This window comes from Eucyclogobius newberryi, unplaced genomic scaffold, assembly GCF_026437365.1.
Source record: "Eucyclogobius newberryi isolate DKJ021-1_F unplaced genomic scaffold, fEucNew1.0.hap1 SCAF_5, whole genome shotgun sequence".
NCBI classification, from domain to species: domain Eukaryota; kingdom Metazoa; phylum Chordata; class Actinopteri; order Gobiiformes; family Gobiidae; genus Eucyclogobius; species Eucyclogobius newberryi.
This window is the reverse complement of record NW_027316167.1, coordinates 2,615,043-2,639,018: the sequence shown is the minus strand read 5'-3', so window position 1 is coordinate 2,639,018 and position 23,976 is coordinate 2,615,043. Positions and strand designations below refer to the sequence as shown.

Genomic DNA, 23,976 nt, shown 5'->3' with positions numbered 1-23,976 from the left:
TACACTCACCCGGAAGTGACGTCACAGGAAGTCAGATAATCTCTACATTAGAAGAATCAGAAGCTGTGATTCTGAGGAGATAGGCCTGTGTTGTGTCGTGGGCCTGTGTGCCGCCTCCAGGCTTCACTCAGGGGTCACACTGCACACGATCCACACAATGGCAGGAGCAGGCCGGCTCTGGAGATCTCCTGGGCTCTGAGGCATTCCTCAGAAAAAGGGATTCACCGATGAGGCTGGTCCGATAAGACTGTCCTGGACTTGAAAAGTTGCAAAAAGGTCCTTTGCTTGAGTTTGCATGATGCAGTATCAATCACGTTAAAAAACGGGCACAGAATTTTGGGAGAGAAAGTTAGCTTCTGGCTCTGCTTAGCTTAGCATCGCTAGGCCAGAGATGAGCCCTCTCCCAAGGTCCGGTCTCATGGATCTTCCTCAGATGGAACTCTGATGGAAACTCCAATGGAACTCTCAAACTCCTCTTTCCTTTGTCTTTCTGACTTACCCCTGTGGGAGATGTGTTGTACTTTGGCGCCGTGGCTTCAGCTAATCAGCTTGATAAGGGGAGAGATCTGGAGTAATGTCGCCCCTTTGTTTAGCATTAATATTAGGCCACAATAGTTACAAATGTCAAATTATCCACAAGACAAGTTATAAAACAGTTCAATGGACATGTAGAACACAATAACATTATGTACAGTAAAGGCATCTTGTGGACGAAGTCTGTGACCAGATGATTTTTACTAAAATCGCAGTCTTTTTGGTGTTTTAGCTTTTGTCTTGGAGAGAAAATGCCTCTCTGAGTTCATTTTAATCCAAAAGAAGTAATTTGATGGAAAAGTTATTTCCATCGTCCAAAGCGTCTCTGCTCTTGAAGAGACGCCATAAATCTCCACATGGACTGTTAGCTGATAACATCGTAGACCGCATTTCTGTCACCATGGCAACATGAAGAGGTCATCTGCATATCAATTTCATGTGCAATCCATGTGCCGTCGTGACACATATTCATGTGCAATTACTGTCGTGATCACATGCAATGGTATTTATGTATTTATTTATTTATTTTCATCTTTATGATTTTCCCCTCCATCCCTTGTTGGGAAATGGGAGGTTTTGTTTATAGGAGATCTTCTACTGAAAGTGTTTTTCAAACTTCCTATAATTGATCTGTTCTTTTCCTCTGTATCTACCTGCGTTGCAACATTGAAATTTCCCCATGTGGGACAATAAAGGATTATCTTATATCCTACAATCTCCTAATTAACTGTCTTATAAAACAGGTCCATTCCCCATCCTCCAAAGTTCAGTCTCAGGTAACTGCAGCACGACACCTAATGTGATATTTAGTTTGCACTTTGTTTGACATGATTATTTCTGACCGTCAGGGACCAGGAACCAGACGTCCACTCAGGTCAGGAGCCTCGGAGAGAGCTGGACCTCATCTTCAAGGTTCATTTAACACTTTTGTGTCATAGTTAACACACAAAGATCCACAGAAAGCTGAGACTTCTCAGGCTCTTGTGCGTTTGTGTGTCAGAAGTTTTCACTGGTAATAACACTTCAAACAATATTCTTACGTTTGATTGGTCAAGTCCTCAAAATGAGACCTTTAATTAAAACTGAGACACATGATTAGTTCAGGGGTGTGTCTTTGCAGAGTCTGGAGTAGAACGTTCTGAGGTTTGTCCAACAGCAGCTGCAGAGGCTCCACAGGCTCCTGGACTCAGATTACCCAGAATGCACCGAGAGTGAAGAGGAGGAGCCGAGCAGAGAGGCGTTTCTGGTCATCATCATGGACCTCCTGAAGCGGATGAACCAAGAGCAGCTGGTCCAGCGTCTGCAGAACAGTAAGAACTAGACACTGGGGCGGGGGGCGGGGCTTCACCTGCAGTTAGCCTAAATGGGACGATAATTACATTACAATTACATTCACTTATGAATAACTCTATGATGTAAGAGCATGTGTGGAGTATTTGTGTGTATTTATCATGCAGTGTTTAAACCCAATATTAAATCATATTTCAATCCAGAGTTAAGAAAAATATTGTCCATTGAAATTTGAGGATTAAATTCTATTTATTTTGTAAAGCCCAAAAGCACAACAGCAGTTTCCTCGAAGGGCGACAGAGAAAATCAGATGAAACAATGTTCACAAGAAATGAGTAATAAGTAATTTAGTTAAAGGTGGAGCCAGAACAGGAGGAGGTTCATCTGGTGCAGAGACAGATCATCCAGGCAGAACAAGAGCCGTTCATCTAGAGCATGAAAAATAAAACAATACAAAATATAAGAAACAAATAGCTTCATAAAGCCTAGAAATAGTCTTTCACCTGCTGCAGATTTGTGCAACAGTATCAACTTAACTGAGTCCATATTCATGCATTAGGATTAGCATTATCATTAGCATTAGCATTATCACTAGCATTACCGTCAGCAACACGAACATGGACTTGTGATATGATTCTGATATGAAATGTTTTCACAGTCATGTTTTATAGTTTAAGCTCGTCTTTTTCATATTTCTAATGTCGTGACTCAAATGAGGTCACTGTATTTATGTTCACAGTCACATTAGTGTGTTCACAGTCACATTAGTGTGTCACAGTCACATTAGTGTGTCACAGTCACATTAGTGTGTCACAGTCACATTAGTGTGTCACAGTCACATTAGTGTGTCACAGTCACATTAGTGTGTTCACAGTCACATTAGTGTGACACAGTCACATTAGTGTGTCACAGTCACATTAGTGTGTCACAGTCACATTAGTGTGTCACAGTCACATTAGTGTGTTCACAGTCACATTAGTGTGACACAGTCACATTAGTGTGTTCACAGTCACATTAGTGTGTTCACAGTCACATTAGTGTGACACAGTCACATTAGTGTGTTCACAGTCACATTAGTGTGTCACAGTCACATTAGTGTGTCACAGTCACATTAGTGTGTTCACAGTCACATTAGTGTGTGTTCACAGTCACATTAGTGTGACACAGTCACATTAGTGTGTTCACAGTCACATTAGTGTGTCACAGTCACATTAGTGTGTGTTCACAGTCACATTAGTGTGTTCACAGTCACATTAGTGTGTCACAGTCACATTAGTGTGTTCACAGTCACATTAGTGTGTTCACAGTCACATTAGTGTGTTCACAGTCACATTAGTGTGTGTTCACAGTCACATTAGTGTGACACAGTCACATTAGTGTGTTCACAGTCACATTAGTGTGTCACAGTCACATTAGTGTGTGTTCACAGTCACATTAGTGTGTTCACAGTCACATTAGTGTGTCACAGTCACATTAGTGTGTTCACAGTCACATTAGTGTGTTCACAGTCACATTAGTGTGTCACAGTCACATTAGTGTGTGTTCACAGTCACATTAGTGTGTTCACAGTCACATTAGTGTGTCACAGTCACATTAGTGTGTTCACAGTCACATTAGTGTGTCACAGTCACATTAGTGTGTTCAGAGTCACATTAGTGTGTTCACAGTCACATTAGTGTGTCACAGTCACATTAGTGTGTTCACAGTCACATTAGTGTGTCACAGTCACATTAGTGTGTTCACAGTCACATTAGTGTGTTCACAGTCACATTAGTGTGTTCACAGTCACATTAGTGTGTCACAGTCACATTAGTGTGTGTTCACAGTCACATTAGTGTGTTCACAGTCACATTAGTGTGTTCACAGTCACATTAGTGTGTCACAGTCACATTAGTGTGTGTTCACAGTCACATTAGTGTGTCACAGTCACATTAGTGTGTCACAGTCACATTAGTGTGTCACAGTCACATTAGTGTGTCACAGTCACATTAGTGTGTTCAGAGTCACATTAGTGTGTCACAGTCACATTAGTGTGTCACAGTCACATTAGTGTGTTCACAGTCACATTAGTGTGTCACAGTCACATTAGTGTGTTCACAGTCACATTAGTGTGTTCAGAGTCACATTAGTGTGACACAGTCACATTAGTGTGTCACAGTCACATTAGTGTGTCACAGTCACATTAGTGTGTCACAGTCACATTAGTGTGTTCACAGTCACATTAGTGTGTCACAGTCACATTAGTGTGTGTTCACAGTCACATTAGTGTGTCACAGTCACATTAGTGTGTTCACAGTCACATTAGTGTGTCACAGTCACATTAGTGTGTCACAGTCACATTAGTGTGTGTTCACAGTCACATTAGTGTGTTCACAGTCACATTAGTGTGTCACAGTCACATTAGTGTGTCACAGTCACATTAGTGTGTTCACAGTCACATTAGTGTGTCACAGTCACATTAGTGTGTGTTCACAGTCACATTAGTGTGTCACAGTCACATTAGTGTGTTCACAGTCACATTAGTGTGTCACAGTCACATTAGTGTGTGTTCACAGTCACATTAGTGTGTTCACAGTCACATTAGTGTGTCACAGTCACATTAGTGTGTTCACAGTCACATTAGTGTGTCACAGTCACATTAGTGTGTTCACAGTCACATTAGTGTGTTCACAGTCACATTAGTGTGTCACAGTCACATTAGTGTGTTCACAGTCACATTAGTGTGTCACAGTCACATTAGTGTGTCACAGTCACATTAGTGTGTTCACAGTCACATTAGTGTGTCACAGTCACATTAGTGTGTTCACAGTCACATTAGTGTGTTCACAGTCACATTAGTGTGTTCACAGTCACATTAGTGTGTCACAGTCACATTAGTGTGTTCAGAGTCACATTAGTGTGTCACAGTCACATTAGTGTGTCACAGTCACATTAGTGTGTCACAGTCACATTAGTGTGTTCACAGTCACATTAGTGTGTTCACAGTCACATTAGTGTGTTCACAGTCACATTAGTGTGTTCACTGTCACATTAGTGTGTCACAGTCACATTAGTGTGTCACAGTCACATTAGTGTGTCACAGTCACATTAGTGTGTCACAGTCACATTAGTGTGTTCACAGTCACATTAGCGTGTTCACAGTCACATTAGTGTGTCACAGTCACATTAGTGTGTCACAGTCACATTAGTGTGTCACAGTCACATTAGTGTGTCACAGTCACATTAGTGTGTTCACAGTCACATTAGTGTGTCACAGTCACATTAGTGTGTTCACAGTCACATTAGTGTGTCACAGTCACATTAGTGTGTGTTCACAGTCACATTAGTGTGTCACAGTCACATTAGTGTGTTCACAGTCACATTAGTGTGTCACAGTCACATTAGTGTGTGTTCACAGTCACATTAGTGTGTTCACAGTCACATTAGTGTGTCACAGTCACATTAGTGTGTCACAGTCACATTAGTGTGTGTTCACAGTCACATTAGTGTGTTCACAGTCACATTAGTGTGTCACAGTCACATTAGTGTGTCACAGTCACATTAGTGTGTTCACAGTCACATTAGCGTGTTCACAGTCACATTAGTGTGTCACAGTCACATTAGTGTGTTCACAGTCACATTAGTGTGTTCACAGTCACATTAGTGTGTCACAGTCACATTAGTGTGTCACAGTCACATTAGTGTGTTCACAGTCACATTAGTGTGTCACAGTCACATTAGTGTGTGTTCACAGTCACATTAGTGTGTTCACAGTCACATTAGTGTGTCACAGTCACATTAGTGTGTCACAGTCACATTAGTGTGTTCACAGTCACATTAGTGTGGACACAGTCACATTAGTGTGTCACAGTCACATTAGTGTGTTCACAGTCACATTAGTGTGTCACAGTCACATTAGTGTGTCACAGTCACATTAGTGTGTTCACAGTCACATTAGTGTGGACACAGTCACATTAGTGTGTCACAGTCACATTAGTGTGTTCACAGTCACATTAGTGTGTCACAGTCACATTAGTGTGTCACAGTCACATTAGTGTGTTCACAGTCACATTAGTGTGTTCACAGTCACATTAGTGTGTCACAGTCACATTAGTGTGTCACAGTCACATTAGTGTGTTCACAGTCACATTAGTGTGTTCACAGTCACATTAGTGTGTGTTCACAGTCACATTAGTGTGTCACAGTCACATTAGTGTGTAACAGTCACATTAGTGTGGACACAGTCACATTAGTGTGTCACAGTCACATCAGTTTATTAAAGTCCTGATCAGAGAGAAGAACACACTGCATCACTGTTACACAACAGTCGGCCACGCCTTCCATGCCGTGGGCGGAGCCTCGCTGGGCTGGTCAGACCACGTCATGGTTCACCTGATCCTCACGAACAGACAGAGGCTGAAGCACTCCAACCTGTAGTGAGGACTTCTGAGAGATGGACCAATGAGGCAGAGGAGGAGGAGCTACGTGTGTGTTTGGACATTACAGACTGGGAGGAGCTACACGGACACTGTGATGTCACACATTCTGTGAGGACAGAATTAAACCATCTCACACCAAAGTCACCTTCAACAATGACATACCCTGGTTCACTTAAACTGAGGCTGAAGCAGAAGGAGGCGGAGCACAGGGGCGGAGCTAGAGAACGCATTTTTAACACCTCCTGGAGTCTTGCCATGTCCCAGCTTCAAGTCGTCCATCATTGTCCCTGTCTCTGTCCCTGTCCCCAAGAAGCCCTGGATCTTTGGACTTAATGACCACAGACCTGTGGCACTGACGTCTGTCATGAAGTCATTTGAGCGCCTGGTCCTCCCCCACCTCAAGTCCTTCACCTCCCCCTGCTGAACCCCCTGCTGGACCTCCTGCTGGACCCTCTGCTGGACCCCCTGCTGAACCCCCTGCTGGGCCTCCTGCTGGACCTCCTGCTGGACCTGCTGCTAGACCTCCTGCTGGACACCCTGCTGAACCCTGTGCTGGACCTCCTGCTGGACCTCCTGCTGGACCTCCTGCTGAACCCCCTGCTGGGCCTCCATCTGGACCTCCTGCTGGACCTGCTGCTGGACCTCCTGCTGGACACCCTGCTGAACCCCCTGCTGGACCTCCTGCTGGACCTCCTGCTGGACCTCCTGCAGTTCTCCTACAGAACCAACAGGTCTGTGGACGACACCATCAACCTGGCTCTCCACTTCACCTGCAGCACCTGGTCTCCACATGAACCTACACCAGGATCAACACCACCTCCTGCTCTGCTCCAGGACAAGCTCTCCCAGCGCAACGTGCCTGACTCCACCTGCAGGGGGAGCACTGACTACACCTGCAGGTGGAGCACTGACTTCCTGATGGATCAGAGTCAGTGGGGAAGTACTGTGACTATCATCACAGGTGCCCCACAGGGCTGTGTACTTTCCTGCTCTTCTCCCTGTGACAAACTGCTGCACCTCCAGCCACAACGACACCACCCTCATCACCATGACGACACCACCCTCATCACCATGACGACACTACCCTCATCACCATGACGACACCACCCTCATCACCATGACGACACCACCCTCATCACCACAACGACACCACCCTCATCGCCAGGACGACACCACCCTCATCACCATGACGACTCTACCCTCATCACCATGACGACACCACCCTCATCACCATGACGACACCACCCTCATCACCATGACAACACCACCCTCATCACCATGACGTCACCAGGACCTCAAGTGAGGGCCCACCATCACCAGGACCTCAAGTGAGGGCCCACCATCAGCTCCTCATCAGAAAGTCAAGCAGAGGATGTACTTCCTGCAGCAGCTGAAGAAAGACACCCTGACAGCGGAGATGATGGTTCAGTTCTACACAGCCTCATTTCCTCCATCACCTCCTCCATCACCTCCTCCATCATCTCCTTAATCACTGTGTGGTACGCTGGAGTCACAGCCAGGGACAAACGGAGACTTCAGCGCCCTCTGCTGAGAAGGTGATCGGCCATAAACTTCCATCTCTGCAGGACCTGTACGTCTCCAGGGCTCTGGGACGAGAGGCCACTCCCCTCAGGGAGGAGGCCACTCCCCTCTGGCAGGAGGCCACTCCCCTCAGGCAGAAGGCTGCTCCCCTCAGCCAGGAGGCCACTCCCCTCAGGCAGGAGGCCACTCCCCTCAGGCAGGAGGCCACTCCCCTCAGGCAGGAGGCTCCGGTCCGTCCGGACGAGAACCTCCCTCCACAACAGTTTCTTTCCCTCTGCTGTTGGACTCATGAACACTTAACTCCTCCCACTTTAACAATTATTCAACCATTACTATTCACGCTCTGTTCACTTTCTGCACTATTTACGTCCATCTGTAAATGTTTTTGTGTAAATATATGTTTACATACTGAGGCCAAGTTTGTTTTTTACCTTAATTTATTAACTCTTAATCTATGCAGGACATATTTTACTCTATAAACATTGCTATTATTATTTTATTATTCATTGTTTTGTGTTGAACCTAACGTAGAGACAAGTTCCTGTGTTCGCGAACTGTGTTCAACGTCAATGGCAACGAACTTTGTGGACTGGTGTCAGCGGAACCACCTCCTCATCAACGCGGGGAAGACCAAGGAGATGGTGGTGGATTTCCGCAGACGCCACCCCACTGCCCCCTCACCAGTGAACATCCAGGGACGGGACATTGAGAGAGTGACTCATACAAGTACCTGGGTGTTCATCTGAACCACAAACTGGACTGGACTCATAACACAGACTGTACAGGAAGAGCCAGAGTTGGCTCTACCTCCTGAGGAGACTCAGGTCTTCAGGAGTGACAGGGCCACTCCTGAAGACCTTCTACGACTCTGTGGTGGCATCAGCCCTCCTGTACGGTGTGGCCTGCTGGAGCAGCAGCATCACAGAGAGGGAGAGGAAGAGGCTGGACAGAGTCATCAAGAAGTCCAGCTCCGTCCTGGGCTGTGCTCTGGACTCGGTGCAGGAGGTGGGGGACAGGGGGGTCCTGGCTAGATTCACATCTATGCTGGACCATGAGTGTCGCCCCCTGCAGGACACTCTGTCCCCTGCAGGACACTCTCTCTGCTCTGGAGAGCAGCTTCAGTGAGAGACTGATCCACCCTCGCTGTGTGAAGGAGAGATTTCACAGTCTTTCCTTCCTGCTGCTGTCAGACTTTATAACAAACACTGTTAGTCCTGAACACTCGCAATACTGACCTAACCATGTGCAATTCTGTCATATGTGCAATTACTGTGAAATTCATGTGCAATTCATGTGCTGTCGTGACACATATTCATGTGCAATTACTGTCGTGATCACATGACATGGTATTTATGTATTTATTTATTTATTTGTCTATGGGAGTTTTTATTTATTTATAGGAGATCTTCTACTGAAAGTGTTTTTCAGACTTCCTATAAGTGATCTGTTCTTCTGTATCAACCTCTGTATCTACCTCCGTTGCAACAATGAAATTTCCCCATGTGGGACAATAAAGGAATATCTTATCTTATCTTATCTTATTAGTACACTCTGACCTCTGTTTTTACCTGTGGCTCCTGATCCGTCCAGCTTTGTTTTCTTCTTGTTAGCTTCACGTTAGCTCCACATTAGCGCCACTTTTAGCACTGTGCTGTCCACAAAACTGTGTCCTTTCTTTCTTCCACGTGATTCTTTCCCCGCTCAGACTGGCTCAGACAAGTTGGCACTCGCTCCAGCAGCAAAGCAGTGCTGAGCAGTGTGGGGGAGGGGCGGCTGTGGCAAAATACTGTGGGACTCATAGTTCTAGTGATAAAAACTCCAAATATCTTTCAGAAATTAATAAATGTAAATTACTGATATTTTGCGGGCAGATTAAAACACTCTTGATCTTGGGTAAAGAGCGTTCCTCTCAGCAGGAGCACGACAGGTCAGGGCTGTGAGATGGAAGGTGCAGTCACCTCTGGAGCAGAATCAGTGTCTGAAAAGCTGCAGTGTCTGAGAGGAGTGGAAGGAGAAAAACATGTGAACGTTCAACCTGTCCAACAGTTTCTCCCCCTGTGGCTCTGTTTAGACCCGAGTCAGTCCTGTGTGAGTCCTGATTTAAACTTTAAGTCCTGCAAGAATTAGACCTGCTTGTGTCTATCCTGCACTAGGAGAGTTTTGGGGAAACACAGAGCTTTGACTGAGCTGGTCTGTAGAACAGCTCAGGTTGGTGTCTGCTCTAGAGTTTAACAGTTCTCATTGGACTCATCTTTGTTTCTTTTAACAGACATTGTAAACGGAGCGTATCGCAGTAAAATGAGGAGGCATCTGCGGCAGAAGTTTCAGTGTGTCAGAGGGCGTGGCTAAAGCAGGAAACTCTGCCCTCCTGAATGAGATCTATACAGAACTCTACATCACAGAGGGCGGGGCCTCAGAGGTCAACCAGGAACATGAGGTCAGACACATAGAAGGCGCCTCCTGGAAACAACCAGAGACTACGATAACATGTGAAAACATCTTTAAACGCCCCCCCACACACAGGAACCAATCACAGCAGAGAAGACAGAGACTCAGGAACCAATAAGATCTGTCAAAACCAAAAGAGATGAAAAAGGACCAATTAGAACTCATCTGGTAGAGGGACAAACATCAATCAAATCCAGGTTGGAGAAAGTCTTTATGAATCCCGTCAAAACTAAATAAAAAAAAGCAATTGGCCCAATCAGAGTCGTGCTGACGAAGGGCGTGGCCGGAGTGGGGAAAACAGTGCTGATTCAGAAGTTCAGTCTGGACTGGGCTGAAGGCAGGACCAACCAAGAGCTCCAGCTGCTGTTCCCGTTCACTTTCAGAGAGCTCAATGTGCTCAGAGAAAAACCGTTCAGCCTGATGGAGCTGCTGCACCACTTCTTCAGTCCATCCAAAGCTCTCTGCAGCTTCCAACAGCTCCAGGTGCTCTTCATCTTTGACGGTCTGGACGAGTGCAGACTTCCTCTGGACTTCAGCCGAACCCGGGCCCTGAGTGACCCCACAGAGTCCGTCTCAGTGGACCTGCTGCTGGTGAATCTCATCAGGGGGAACCTGCTTCCCTCCGCTCGCCTCTGGATAACCACGTGCCCCGCGGCGTCCAATCAGATCCCTGCTGAGTGCATCTCCATGGTGACAGAGGTGCGAGGGTTCGCCGACCCGCAGAAGGAGGAGTATTTCAGGAAGAGGTTCAGAGACGAGCGGCAGCTCACACTCGTTCTCTCCCACATCAAGAGCATCCGCAGCCTCCACATCATGTGCCACATCCCGGTCTTCTGCTGGATCCTCTCCACAGTTATACAGAAGCTTCTGGAACAAACAGAGAGACCAGAGCTGCCCCAAACTCTCACACAGATGTACATCCACTTCCTGGTAGTGCAGGCCAAAGTAAAGAACATCAAGTATCACCAGGGATCAGGGGCAGACCTTCACTGGACTCCAGAGACCAGGGAGATAGTGCAGTTTCTGGGAAAAGTGGCCTTTGAGCAGCTGCAGAAAGGAAACCTGATCTTCTACGAGAGTGACCTGAGCGAGTGTGGGCTGGACGCTGCAGCGGCCTCAGTGTACTCCGGAGTGTTCACACAGGTCTTTAGAGAGGAGCCAGGCCTGTACCAGGACAAGGTCTTCTGCTTCATCCATCTGAGTGTGCAGGAGTTTCTGGCTGCTCTTCACGTCCATCAGACCTTCTTCAGCTCTGGAGAGAACCTGCTGTCACAATCAAACTCCTCTGAAGAAGCCTTCTACAGCTCTGCTGTGGACCAGGCCTTAGAGAGTCCAAACGGACGCCTGGACCTGTTCCTGCGCTTCCTCCTGGTGCTGTCTCTGCCGACCAATCAGAGGCTGCTGCAGGGTCTGCTGACTCACACAGGAAGTAACTCACAGACCAACCAGGACACAGTAAACTACATTAAAAAACGCATCAATTTACTCTATCATCCTGGACACTTAAATCTTGGTATGTATAGACAAGATTTGACTGAGAGTCAGAGCCTGAACATGTTTCACTGTCTGAATGAACTAAACGACCAAAGTCTTCTGGAGGAGATCCAACAGTACTTGCTATGTTACGTTCCTGCTTCCGAAGAGTGCACACGCTTTTTTGCTCGCTCCGCTTGCTATCGCTGCTTTCCTTATTTAATTTGCTTTTTAATCAGTTTTTGTCTTCCAAACATTTTTGCTTTAGACTTTTTCAAGTAAACCAAGGATTTTAAGAACATTTTTCCAGTTTTAACGACATATCTGATGCCAGCGACATGTCCGGGAGAAGAAGGGAGAAAGACTGTGAACGCTGTCGGAAATATCAACAAGAAATTAATGAGCTGAAAACACGGATATTTGTTTTGGAATCTGAAAAAGTTCTTCACGATACCATTCCTGTGTCAACCGACGGTAAGAAGAGCACACTTTTTACAAGAAAAACTGCTACTTTCAACCTAAACCGCAGTGACTCTGTGTCGTTTCCAAAACTGTCTAAAAACCAGAAAGACCAGGCTGTTTCTTGGAACAAACTTGGAGCAAAGCCTAAACGATACAAAGATAACGTGAAGTCACCTAAAATACAGCTCACAAACAGATTTCTACCACTTTCAGAGATGGAATTAAATGAAAAAAGGAAAGATGACGTGGCCAAAATACAGCGAGGAGGATCTGTGCCAAGAGCCAAGGTCACGCAGATTGTTTTGTTTGGGGACGGCGCGATAAGTCACGTGACGCATGAAAAGATAAACACACATTCTTTTCCAAGCGCCACTGTTTCTGAGATAACGTCACTCCTTCCAAATATTATGGCTAAGCATGGAGGAGCTAAACAGCTAATTGTGCACGTGGGTGCAGTGGACATGCGGCGGGAACAGACTGAGGTTTTGAAAAAAGACTTCTTGAAGTTATTCGACGTGCTTGATAAAATGGAAATCAAAACATTCATAAGTGGACCTCTTCCAAACATTGACAGGAGGATAAACAAGTTTAGCCGGCTTCTTCAGCTGAACACATGGCTGTCCAAAGAATGTTCCCCGAGAGGACTACACTACATTGAGAACTTCTATCTATTCTGGAAACGAGAGGACCTGTTTAAGAGAAATGGCCCCCACCTATGCAGAGGTGGAGTGAGGGTGCTGACAGAGAACCTGCTCCACGCTCTGAGGCATTGGACTGGGCCTGGACAGGGTCCTGAGCAGATAGTTAGAGAAGAGAGGAATGAGAGAAGAATTCCTGCTCCATCAGCCAGAGACCAAGCCAATGTTTCAACATCAAAAGCACCACAACCTGAGCCTCCACCAAAGGATTCATCAGCAGCTGCTCCACCACCACCAGCAAAGGATTCAGCTCCAGCTGCTCCACATTCACCTCCACCGCCTCCAGCAAAGGAACAGTCTTCAAAGGCCTTGGACCCATCTGTGACAAGCCCAACAACATCCCTGTCATCGCCCCTGTCTTCACACCAGCCCTGGGTTCCCCCTGCAACATCTACTCCCACTAAAGATTCATCATTCTCCTTCTCATCTCCACTCTCACCCATGGGCCTTCCCAGCCATTTTGAAAGTCTGATCAAATCAGGCATTAAGATGGCTCCACTCACGCCCAATATAGCAAGGGCTATGTCAATACTTATCAACTCTTCCCCGCACAAGCCGACTACACCAACAAAAGCCCCACCACCCATCCAACCTCGCCTTTCACCTGGTCCCAAACTCTCCTTGGCTACAAAAGCCCCACCACCCATCCCCCCTCGCCTCTCACCTGGTCCCAAACTCTCCTTGGCTACAAAAGCCCCACCACCCATCCAACCTCGCCTTTTACCTGGTATCTCCCATAGCTAGGATGCACTGCGTCTCAGCGTTGCCGGGACTTATTGTCACAATAAAAATCAAACCAACCCGGGGCCCTATGTAAAAAGAGCCCCCCCTAGTGCTATTTCTGTAGTCACATCATCACAGAGATGGAAAAACAAAATGCGAGTCAGGCCCAATCTGAGAAATGTGATTCATATTCCCTGTGAAAAGATAAAGCCCAGTCTCACTGAAACTAGTCTGAAACTTGCTGTGCTAAATGTCAGATCCTTATGTAACAAATCTCTCTTAATTAATAATTTTATTTCTTCTTATAATCTTGATTTTATGTTTTTAACTGAAACATGGCTTGACAAAAACACAGGAAATGTAGTTCTGATAGAATCTGCTCCACCCAACTTTAAGTTTGAATCTGAAACACGAGAAAACATAAAAGGGGGTGGAGTCTGTGCTGTCTTTAGAGATGAAATAATTACCCGCAGGTTGTCTTTTGGGGTGTTTTCATCATTTGAGTATGTATCCTTTAAAATGGAGCTAAAACGGTCTCCATCCATTCTCTTCATTGTTTTATACAAGCCTCTCCAGCACTGCCAAAGTTTTATTGATGATTTTACTGAGATGCTTTCAGTCGTATGCACAGACTTTGATGGTTTGGTCATTACAGGTGATTTCAATGTGCATGTTGATAATATTTGTGACAGAAACGCTAAAGAGCTTGATGCTGTCCTTGAAACCTTCAGTCTTACTCAGCATGTGAGAGGCCCCACCCACAGCAAAGGACACACTCTAGATCTCATAATTACAAAGGGGGTAAATATTTCAAATGTTAATGTGATCGATGTTGCTCTGTCTGATCATTTCTGTGTCTTCTTTGACCTGTCTGTTTCTCCCAAACCTCCGGTTGGTCCTGCAGTTGTTCAGAGGAGACACATAAGTGATGGCACAGGTGCACTGTTTATGGAAATGATAAACTTTGAAAATGTCTCATGTTCTAATGTAAATGATTTGTTGAACTCTGTTACATCTAGTGTTTTGAATGTTCTGGACACCATCGCCCCTCTAAAGGCTAAAATGGTTAAAAATAAGCAGAAGGCGCCGTGGAGAAATTATGATTCGGTCAGGGCACAGAAAAGGGAGTGCCACAGGGCCGAACGGAAATGGCGCAAGTCAAAGCTCCAGGTTCAAAAAGAGATTTACAAAGAGAAGCTGAACATGTACAACCTAATCTTATGTAGAACTAGGGAAAGATATTTTTCTGAAATAATTGGAAGCTGCAGTAACAACTCGCGTGTCCTGTTTGCCACAGTAAACAGATTAACAAACCCTCCAGCTCAGCTGCCGTTAGAACTCATTTCCACATCCAAGTGTAATGAGTTTGCATTATTCTTTAATGACAAAGTTCAGGGCATTAAAAATGCTATAAATCCCACAATGCAAAAAATTACCCTAAAACCACCAAGACACTTAGAGCTCACTATCTTTGCACCAGTAACTGACAAAACTGTCCATGAGATCATCACCAGTCTGAGTTCATCTACATGCTGCCTCGATGTGTTACCCACCAGATTTCTAAAGTCTGTGCTGAACAGTTTGTTAGCACCATTCACTCACATAGTCAACATGTCGCTTCAATCTGGAACATTCCCAATGTCTTTGAAAACTGCGGTCATAAAGCTTCTCCTAAAGAAGAGCAGTCTTGATGCCGCAGTACTGAGTCATTACCGGCCCATCTCTAATCTGACATTTTGGGGCAAAGTCCTTGAAAAGGTTGTTTACCAACAGCTCACAGATTTCCTCTTAATAAACAACTCATTTGATGTTTTTCAGTCAGGTTTTAGACCTCATCACAGCTCTGAGACTGCTCTTGTCAAGGTGACAAATGACATCCGCCTGAACACTGACACGGGCAAAGCCTCAGTCTTAATTCTGTTAGATCTGAGTGCTGCTTTTGACACTGTCAATCATGGGATCCTCTTACAGAGACTAGAGGACTGGGTGGGCATCACTGGCACTGCCCTAAACTGGTTAAGGTCCTATCTGGAAGACAGGAAGTACTTTGTTGAAATTGGTAGCTGTGTCTCAGACCACATGACCCTGACCTGTGGAGTGCCCCAAGGGTCAGTCCTGGGTCCCCTTCTGTTCAACCTCTACATGCTGCCGTTAGGTCAGTTGATACGCAGTGAAAATGTGTCCTATCACAATTATGCAGACGACACTCAGATCTATGTTTCACTGTCGGCAGGTGACTATGGACCAGTAGATTCACTCTGTCACTGCATCCAACAGATCAGTTTGTGGATGCAAAACAACTTTCTCCAGCTGAACTCAGACAAGACTGAAATAATCGTTTTTGGCCACAGAAACAAAGAGAAAGTGTTAGCGGTCACCCCCAGAGTCTTGCTCTAAAACCTACAAACCAAGTTAGAAATCTGGGGGTAATAATGGACTCAGACTTGAACTTTAATAGCCACGTCAAATCAATAACATCAGCAGCTTTTTACCATCTAAAAAACATTGCCAAAATCAAAAATATAGTGTCAAAACAAGATTTAGAGGGACTTATCCATGCGTTTGTCTCCAGTAGATTAGACTGTAACGGCCTGCTCACTGGTCTCTCCAAACGAGTTGTAAAACAGCTGCAGTACATCCAGAACGCTGCTGCTCGGGTCCTGACTAGAACCAGGAAGTATGATCACATTAGTCCTGTTCTCAGGTCTCTGCACTGCCCCCTGTGGCTCAGAGAAGAGACTTTAAAGCAGCTCTGCTTGTGTACAAGTCTCTCCATGGCCTAGCACCAAAGTACATCTTGGATATGTTAGTGCCATATGAACCATCTCGGACTCTGAGGACCTCAGGGACCGGCCTCCTGCTGGTGCCCAGAGTCAGGACTAAACATGGGGAATCTGCGTTTCAGTTTTATGCGTGAGACAGGCTTCTACTCTGACAATGTTCAAATCTAAGCTAAAAACAGTTTTGTTTAGCTGCGCATATGACTGAAAGGATTTTTTCTTTGCACTCTTCTCTTTTGTTTGTGATTTTATTAGTTTAGAAAATCAGTTGGATTGATCATTTTTAATTCAGTTAATTTTATTGTATTTCTGTTTCTGTAATTTCTTTGTGATTTGAATTCATTTTTCCTGATGTGAACCATTTTGAATTGCCTTGTGTATGAAATGTGCTCTACAAATAAACTTGCCTTGCCTACTTAAGAGAAGGAGGAGGTCTTGCTCAATACACTCTATCACCTTCTCATTTCTCAGCTCTGTGCACAGTCATACAGTCCTCAAACTTAGATCTTGATGAGTTTGACCTAAGGAAATACTGTCCTTCAGAGGAAGGCTTGCTGCAGCTGCTGACAGTCATCAAAGTCTCCACCAAAGTCATGTGAGTCCAGACTGTATTTAAACACTTGTGTCATGGTTCTAGTCTCTAATGATCCTCTCTTTCCTCAGTCTTTGTGCCTGTGGCTTGTCGTCTCTCATCTGTGGTCCTCTGGCCTCAGTCCTCAGCTCCTCCAGTCTCACACACCTGGACCTGAGTCTAAATGACCTCCAGGACTCAGGAGTGGAGCTGCTGTGTGATGGACTGAAGAGCGCCCCCTGCAGACTGGAGACTCAGGTGTATTTACGTCACATTTACTTTTGCACAGATCAATGCTGGAGAATGACAGTCATAGTCTATACTTAATGTTCAGTCATGAGTCTAACCCATTTTACTTTCAGTCTCTGTCAGTGTAACCTGACAAACAGCATCTGTGGTCCTCTGGCCTCAGTTCTCAGCTCCTCCAGTCTCACACTCCTGGACCTGAGTCTAAATGACCTCCAGGACTCAGGAGTGGAGCAGCTGTGTGATGGACTGAAGAGCGCCCCCTGCAGACTGAAGACTCTCAGGTGAGTCTCAGAAAAGCATCACAATAAAGTATTTTTTCAAACAACCAAAAGACAGCACTTAGATATTTGCCACAAGAGTTTCTTAAACTTCCACTTGAGGCAAGGTTTCTCTACCAGCAGGAGATGACTAAACACCTTTCTCACCTGGAGAGGGCAAGACAACTTTTTTCCGGTTGAGAACCATGGCCTCAGATTAGGAGGAGCAGATCTTCATCCCAGACGCTTCACACTCGGCTCAAACCGTCCCAGTGCAGCTGCAGGTCCGGGTTTGATGGAGCCATCAGGACAACATCGTCTGCAAACAGCAGAGATGAGATCCTGTGGTCCCCAAACCGGACACCCTCCAACCCCTGACCACACCCTCCGACCCCTGACCGTACCCTCCGACCCCAAACCACACCCTCCGACCCCTGACCGCACCCTCTGATCCCTGACTGCGACTAAAAATTATGTCCATAAAAACTATGAACAGAACCGGTGACAAAGCGCAGCCTTGAGGAGTCCCTCATGCACTGGGACCAGGTCTGACTTACTGCAGTGAACACAGCTCCTGCTCCGGTCATTCAGGGACCAGACAGCCCTGAGCAAAGGGCCCTGGACCCTGACATGGTCGAAAGCCTTATCCAGATCCGCAAAGCACATGTGACTGTGGCAAACTCCTATCAACCTTTTAGCATGTGATGGAGAGTCTAGATAGATTCCAGATTAGATACTCCAGAGACTTTAAATACTCAGGATGGACCTCATTCTCCTGAGCCTTGCAGTGAAGGAGCTTTAACCACCTCATTGACTCCTTCCTTTCGAGGAGATTTTCAAAGTATTCCTTCAAATAGTGTTGGTGCTGCGCCCCATGAGGCGTCGAACAGTTTTCTTTGAGACCGATCGATAGTCCTCCTCCATAACCTCTATAGTCCTCATCCATGGCCTCTATAGTCCTCCTCCATGGCCTCTATAGTCCTCCTCCATAACCTCTATAGTCCTCCTCCATGGCCTCTATAGTCCTCATCCATGGCCTCTATAGTCCTCCTCCATGGCCTCTATAGTCCTCCTCCATGGCCTCTATAGTCCTCCTGCATGGCCTCTATAGTCCTCCTCCATGACCTTTATAGTCCTTCTCCATGGCCTCTATAGTCCTCCTCCATGGCCTCTATAGCCCTCCTCCATGGCCTCTATAGTCCTCCTCCATGGCCTCTATAGCCCTCCTCCATGGCCTCTATAGTGCTCATCCATGGCCTCTATAGTCCTCCTCCATGGCCTCTATAGTCCTCCTCCATGGCCTCTATAGTCCTCATCCATGGCCTCTATAGTCCTTCTCCATGGCCTCTATAGTCCTCCTCCATGGCCTCTATAGTCCTCCTCCATGGCCTCTATAGTCCTCCTCCATGGCCTCTATAGTCCTCCTCCATGGCCTCTATAGTCCTCCTCCATGGCCTCTATAGTCCTCCTCCATGGCCTCTATAGTCCTCCTCCATGGCCTCTATAGTCCTCCTCCATGGCCTCTATAGTCCTCCTCCATGGCCTCTATAGTCCTCCTCCATGGCCTCTATAGTCCTCATCCATGGCCTCTATAGTCCTCCTCCATGGCCTCTATAGTCCTCCTCCATGGCCTCTATAGTCCTCCTCCATGGCCTCTATAGTCCTCATCCATGGCCTCTATAGTCCTCCTCCATGGCCTCTATAGTCCTCCTCCATGGCCTCTATAGTCCTCATCCATGGCCTCTATAGTCCTCCTCCATGGCCTCTATAGCCCTCCTCCATGGCCTCTATAGTCCTCATCCATGGCCTCTATAGTCGCCTTCCATGGCCTCTATAGTCCTCCTCCATGGCCTCTATAGTCCTCCTCCATGGCCTCTATAGTCCTCCTCCATGGCCTCTATAGTCCTCCTCCATAACCTCTATAGTCCTCCTGCATGGCCTCTATAGTCCTCATCCATGGCCTCTATAGTCCTCCTCCATGGCCTCTATAGTCGTCTTCCATGGCCTCTATAGTCGCCTTCCATGGCCTCTATAGTCGTCTTCCATGGCCTCTATAGTCCTCCTCCATAACCTCTATAGTCCTCCTCCATGGTCTCTATAGTCCTCATCCATGGCCTCTATAGTCCTCCTCCATGGCCTCTATAGTCCTCCTCCATGGCCTCTATAGTCCTCCTCCATGACCTTTATAGTCCTTCTCCATGGCCTCTATAGTCCTCCTCCATGGCCTCTATAGCCCTCCTCCATGGCCTCTATAGTCCTCATCCATGGCCTCTATAGTCCTCCTCCATGGCCTCTATAGCCCTCCTCCATGGCCTCTATAGTCCTCATCCATGGCCTCTATAGCCCTCCTCCATGGCCTCTATAGTCCTCATCCATGGCCTCTATAGTCCTCCTCCATGGCCTCTATAGTCCTCCTCCATGGCCTCTATAGTCCTCATCCATGGCCTCTATAGTCCTCCTCCATGGCCTCTATAGTCCTCCTCCATGGCCTCTATAGTCCTCCTCCATGGCCTCTATAGTCCTCATCCATGGCCTCTATAGTCCTCCTCCATGGCCTCTATAGTCCTCCTCCATGGCCTCTATAGTCCTCCTCCATGGCCTCTATAGTCCTCCTCCATGGCCTCTATAGTCCTCCTCCATGGCCTCTATAGCCCTCCTCCATGGCCTCTATAGTCCTCATCCATGGCCTCTATAGTCGCCTTCCATGGCCTCTATAGTCCTCATCCATGGCCTCTATAGTCCTCCTCCATGGCCTCTATAGTCCTCCTCCATGGCCTCTATAGTCCTCCTCCATAACCTCTATAGTCCTCCTGCATGGCCTCTATAGTCCTCATCCATGGCCTCTATAGTCCTCCTCCATGGCCTCTATAGTCGTCTTCCATGGCCTCTATAGTCGCCTTCCATGGCCTCTATAGTCGTCTTCCATGGCCTCTATAGTCCTCCTCCATAACCTCTATAGTCCTCCTCCATGGTCTCTATAGTCCTCCTCCATGGCCTCTATAGTCGTCTTCCATGGCCTCTATAGTCGCCTTCCATGGCCTCTATAGTCGTCTTCCATGGCCTCTATAGTCCTCCTCCATAACCTCTATAGTCCTCCTCCATGGTCTCTATAGTCCTCCTCCATGGCCTCTATAGTCCTCCTCCATGGCCTCTATAGTCCTCCTCCATGACCTTTATAGTCCTTCTCCATGGCCTCTATAGTCCTCCTCCATGGCCTCTATAGCCCTCCTCCATGGCCTCTATAGTCCTCATCCATGGCCTCTATAGTCCTCCTCCATGGCCTCTATAGCCCTCCTCCATGGCCTCTATAGTCCTCATCCATGGCCTCTATAGTCCTCCTCCATGGCCTCTATAGTCCTCCTCCATGGCCTCTATAGTCCTCATCCATGGCCTCTATAGTCCTTCTCCATGGCCTCTATAGTCCTCCTCCATGGCCTCTATAGTCCTCCTCCATGGCCTCTATAGTCCTCCTCCATGGCCTCTATAGTCCTCCTCCATGGCCTCTATAGTCCTCCTCCATGGCCTCTATAGTCCTCCTCCATGGCCTCTATAGTCCTCCTCCATGGCCTCTATAGTCCTCCTCCATGGCCTCTATAGTCCTCCTCCATGGCCTCTATAGTCCTCATCCATGGCCTCTATAGTCCTCCTCCATGGCCTCTATAGTCCTCATCCATGGCCTCTATAGTCCTCCTCCATGGCCTCTATAGTCCTCCTCCATGGCCTCTATAGTCCTCATCCATGGCCTCTATAGTCCTCCTCCATGGCCTCTATAGTCCTCATCCATGGCCTCTATAGTCCTCCTCCATGGCCTCTATAGCCCTCCTCCATGGCCTCTATAGTCCTCATCCATGGCCTCTATAGTCCTCCTCCATGGCCTCTATAGTCCTCATCCATGGCCTCTATAGTCCTCCTCCATGGCCTCTATAGTCCTCCTCCATGGCCTCTATAGTCCTCCTCCATGGCCTCTATAGTCCTCCTCCATGGCCTCTATAGTCGTCTTCCATGGCCTCTATAGTCCTCCTCCATGGCCTCTATAGTCGTCTTCCATGGCCTCTATAGTCCTCCTCCATGGCCTCTATAGTCGTCTTCCATGGCCTCTATAGTCGTCTTCCATGGCCTCTATAGTCGTCTTCCATGGCCTCTATAGTCGTCTTCCATGGCCTCTATAGTCGTCTTCCATGGCCTCTATAGTCGTCTTCCATGGCCTCTATAGTCCTCATCCATGGCCTCTATAGTCCTCCTCCATGGCCTCTATAGTCGTCTTCCATGGCCTCTATAGTCGTCTTCCATGGCCTCTATAGTCGTCTTCCATGGCCTCTATAGTCGTCTTCCATGGCCTCTATAGTCCTCCTCCATGGCCTCTATAGTCCTCCTCCATGGCCTCTATAGTCGTCTTCCATGGCCTCTATAGTCGTCTTCCATGGCCTCTATAGTCGTCTTCCATGGCCTCTATAGTCCTCCTCCATGGCCTCTATAGTCGTCTTCCATGGCCTCTATAGTCGTCTTCCATGGCCTCTATAGTCCTCCTCCATGGCCTCTATAGTCGTCTTCCATGGCCTCTATAGTCCTCCTCCATGGCCTCTATAGTCGTCTTCCATGGCCTCTATAGTCGTCTTCCATGGCCTCTATAGTCGTCTTCCATGGCCTCTATAGTCGTCTTCCATGGCCTCTATAGTCCTCCTCCATGGCCTCTATAGTCCTCCTCCATGGCCTCTATAGTCGTCTTCCATGGCCTCTATAGTCGTCTTCCATGGCCTCTATAGTCGTCTTCCATGGCCTCTATAGTCCTCCTCCATGGCCTCTATAGTCCTCCTCCATGGCCTCTATAGTCCTCCTCCATGGCCTCTATAGTCCTCATCCATGGCCTCTATAGTCCTCCTCCATGGCCTCTATAGTCCTCCTCCATGGCCTCTATAGTCCTCCTCCATGGCCTCTATAGTCCTCCTCCATGGCCTCTATAGTCCTCCTCCATGGCCTCTATAGTCCTCCTCCATGGCCTCTATAGTCCTCCTCCATGGCCTCTATAGTCCTCCTCCATGGCCTCTATAGTCCTCCTCCATATTTGCCTGTACAACAGCCTGCACATGAGGCACATGCGGCACATGAGGCACATGATGTGTAGATTCCCTTTTCCACTCATTCCCGTCCGCTCTGTTCAGGGTCAGTCGTGGAAGTAAACAAACTGTAATATGTTCTATCCTCAGTATTTGAACTCAAATATCACACTCTGTCTTCAGTCTTTCCTTCTGTGGCCTGACAAACAGCATCTGTGGTCCTCTGGCCTCAGTCCTCAGCTCCTCCAGTCTCACACACCTGGACCTGAGTCTGAATGACCTCCAGGACTCAGGAGTGGAGCTGCTGTGTGATGGACTGAAGAGCGCCCCCTGCAGACTGGAGACTCTCAGGTAAGACACTCCTACAATGCACCGTCCATATCACAGCCGTAAACTGGACACATCTATGTACGAATCGCTCAAGACCACAATGACAGATCTATGCAAATGCAGACCTATTTAAATAAAATAAATAATAAAATGAAAGCAAAACCGTGACTGTCCCTAGTGTCCACATGAGTGTAACGCTGTGTGTCTTTAGGCTGTCTCGATGTCTGGTCTCAGAAAGGGGCGGGGCTGCTCTGGCCTCAGCTCTAAGCTCCACCCACTGCCATCTAAGAGAGTTAGACCTGAGCTACAACCATCCAGGACCCTCAGCAGAGAGACTGACCGCTCTACGGGACGATCCACACTGCCCCCTACAGTCTGTCAGGTGAGACCACACTGCCCCCTACAGTCTGTCAGGTGAGACCACACTGCCCCCTACAGTCTGTCAGGTGAGACCACACTGCCCCCTACAGTCTGTCAGGTGAGACCACACTGCCCCCTACAGTCTGTCAGGTGAGACCACACTGCCCCCTACAGTCTGTCAGGTGAGACCGCACTGCCCCCTACAGTCTGTCAGGTGAGACCACACTGCCCCCTACAGTCTGTCAGGTGAGACCACACTGCCCCCTACAGTCTGTCAGGTGAGACCACACTGCCCCCTACAGTCTGTCAGGTGAGACCACACTGCCCCCTACAGTCTGTCAGGTGCGGGTCTCTGGTCTCTCTAAACTGGACTTGTGTGTTCCAGGTTGGCTCCTGCAGGAACACAGTGGATGGTTCCAGGTCTCAGAAAGTGTGAGTATGATTTTTCCTTCTGAAAGTTTGTATTTCATATAAAATCCTCTTATTCCAGATGGTTCTTTACAGCTTTGTGGATGAGGCTGTAAAGTTTGGGGCTTACGCTTTTCATCTTTAGATTCAATTACATCGTTACAAACAGGCGACCCAGCAGCAATTAGATTATTAAGGCCACACCCACAAAGTGACATCAGTGATATTCTTGTGTCCTTCAGACTTCTGTGAACTCACTCTGGATCCAAACACGGCCCACGGAGGACTCTTTCTTTCTGATCACAATCGGACTTTGAGAAGAGGCCTGAGCGAGCTGCTGCCGTGGCACCACGTGGACTGCTTCAAGCACTACCCTCAG

General features: G+C 47.3%; 1 protein-coding gene across 1 annotated transcript; it reads left to right on the top strand.

Moving 5' to 3' along the window:
- The first annotated feature begins 1,661 nt into the window (after nt 1-1,661).
- Nucleotides 1,662-23,644, top strand: LOC140381484 (protein NLRC3-like). Its single transcript, XM_072465563.1, has 6 exons — nt 1,662-1,844; nt 10,054-11,745; nt 17,352-17,469; nt 22,683-22,850; nt 23,041-23,211; nt 23,575-23,644. The coding sequence occupies exons 2-6, from the start codon at nt 10,653-10,655 to the stop codon at nt 23,642-23,644; spliced, it is 1,620 nt and encodes a 539-aa protein (XP_072321664.1). The 5' UTR covers nt 1,662-1,844; nt 10,054-10,652.
- Nucleotides 23,645-23,976: the final 332 nt, after the last annotated feature.

Coding starts and splice junctions, on each gene's coding strand:
- LOC140381484 (XM_072465563.1), top strand. CDS start 10,653: ATGGAGCTGCTGCACCACTTCTTCAGTCCATCCAAAGCTCTCTGCAGC. Junction 11,746..17,351: donor TCCTGGACACTTAAATCTTG/GTATGTATAGAC, acceptor CTCTGGCCTCAG/TTCTCAGCTCCTCCAGTCTC. Junction 23,212..23,574: donor TGCCCCCTACAGTCTGTCAG/GTGAGACCACAC, acceptor TGTGTGTTCCAG/GTTGGCTCCTGCAGGAACAC.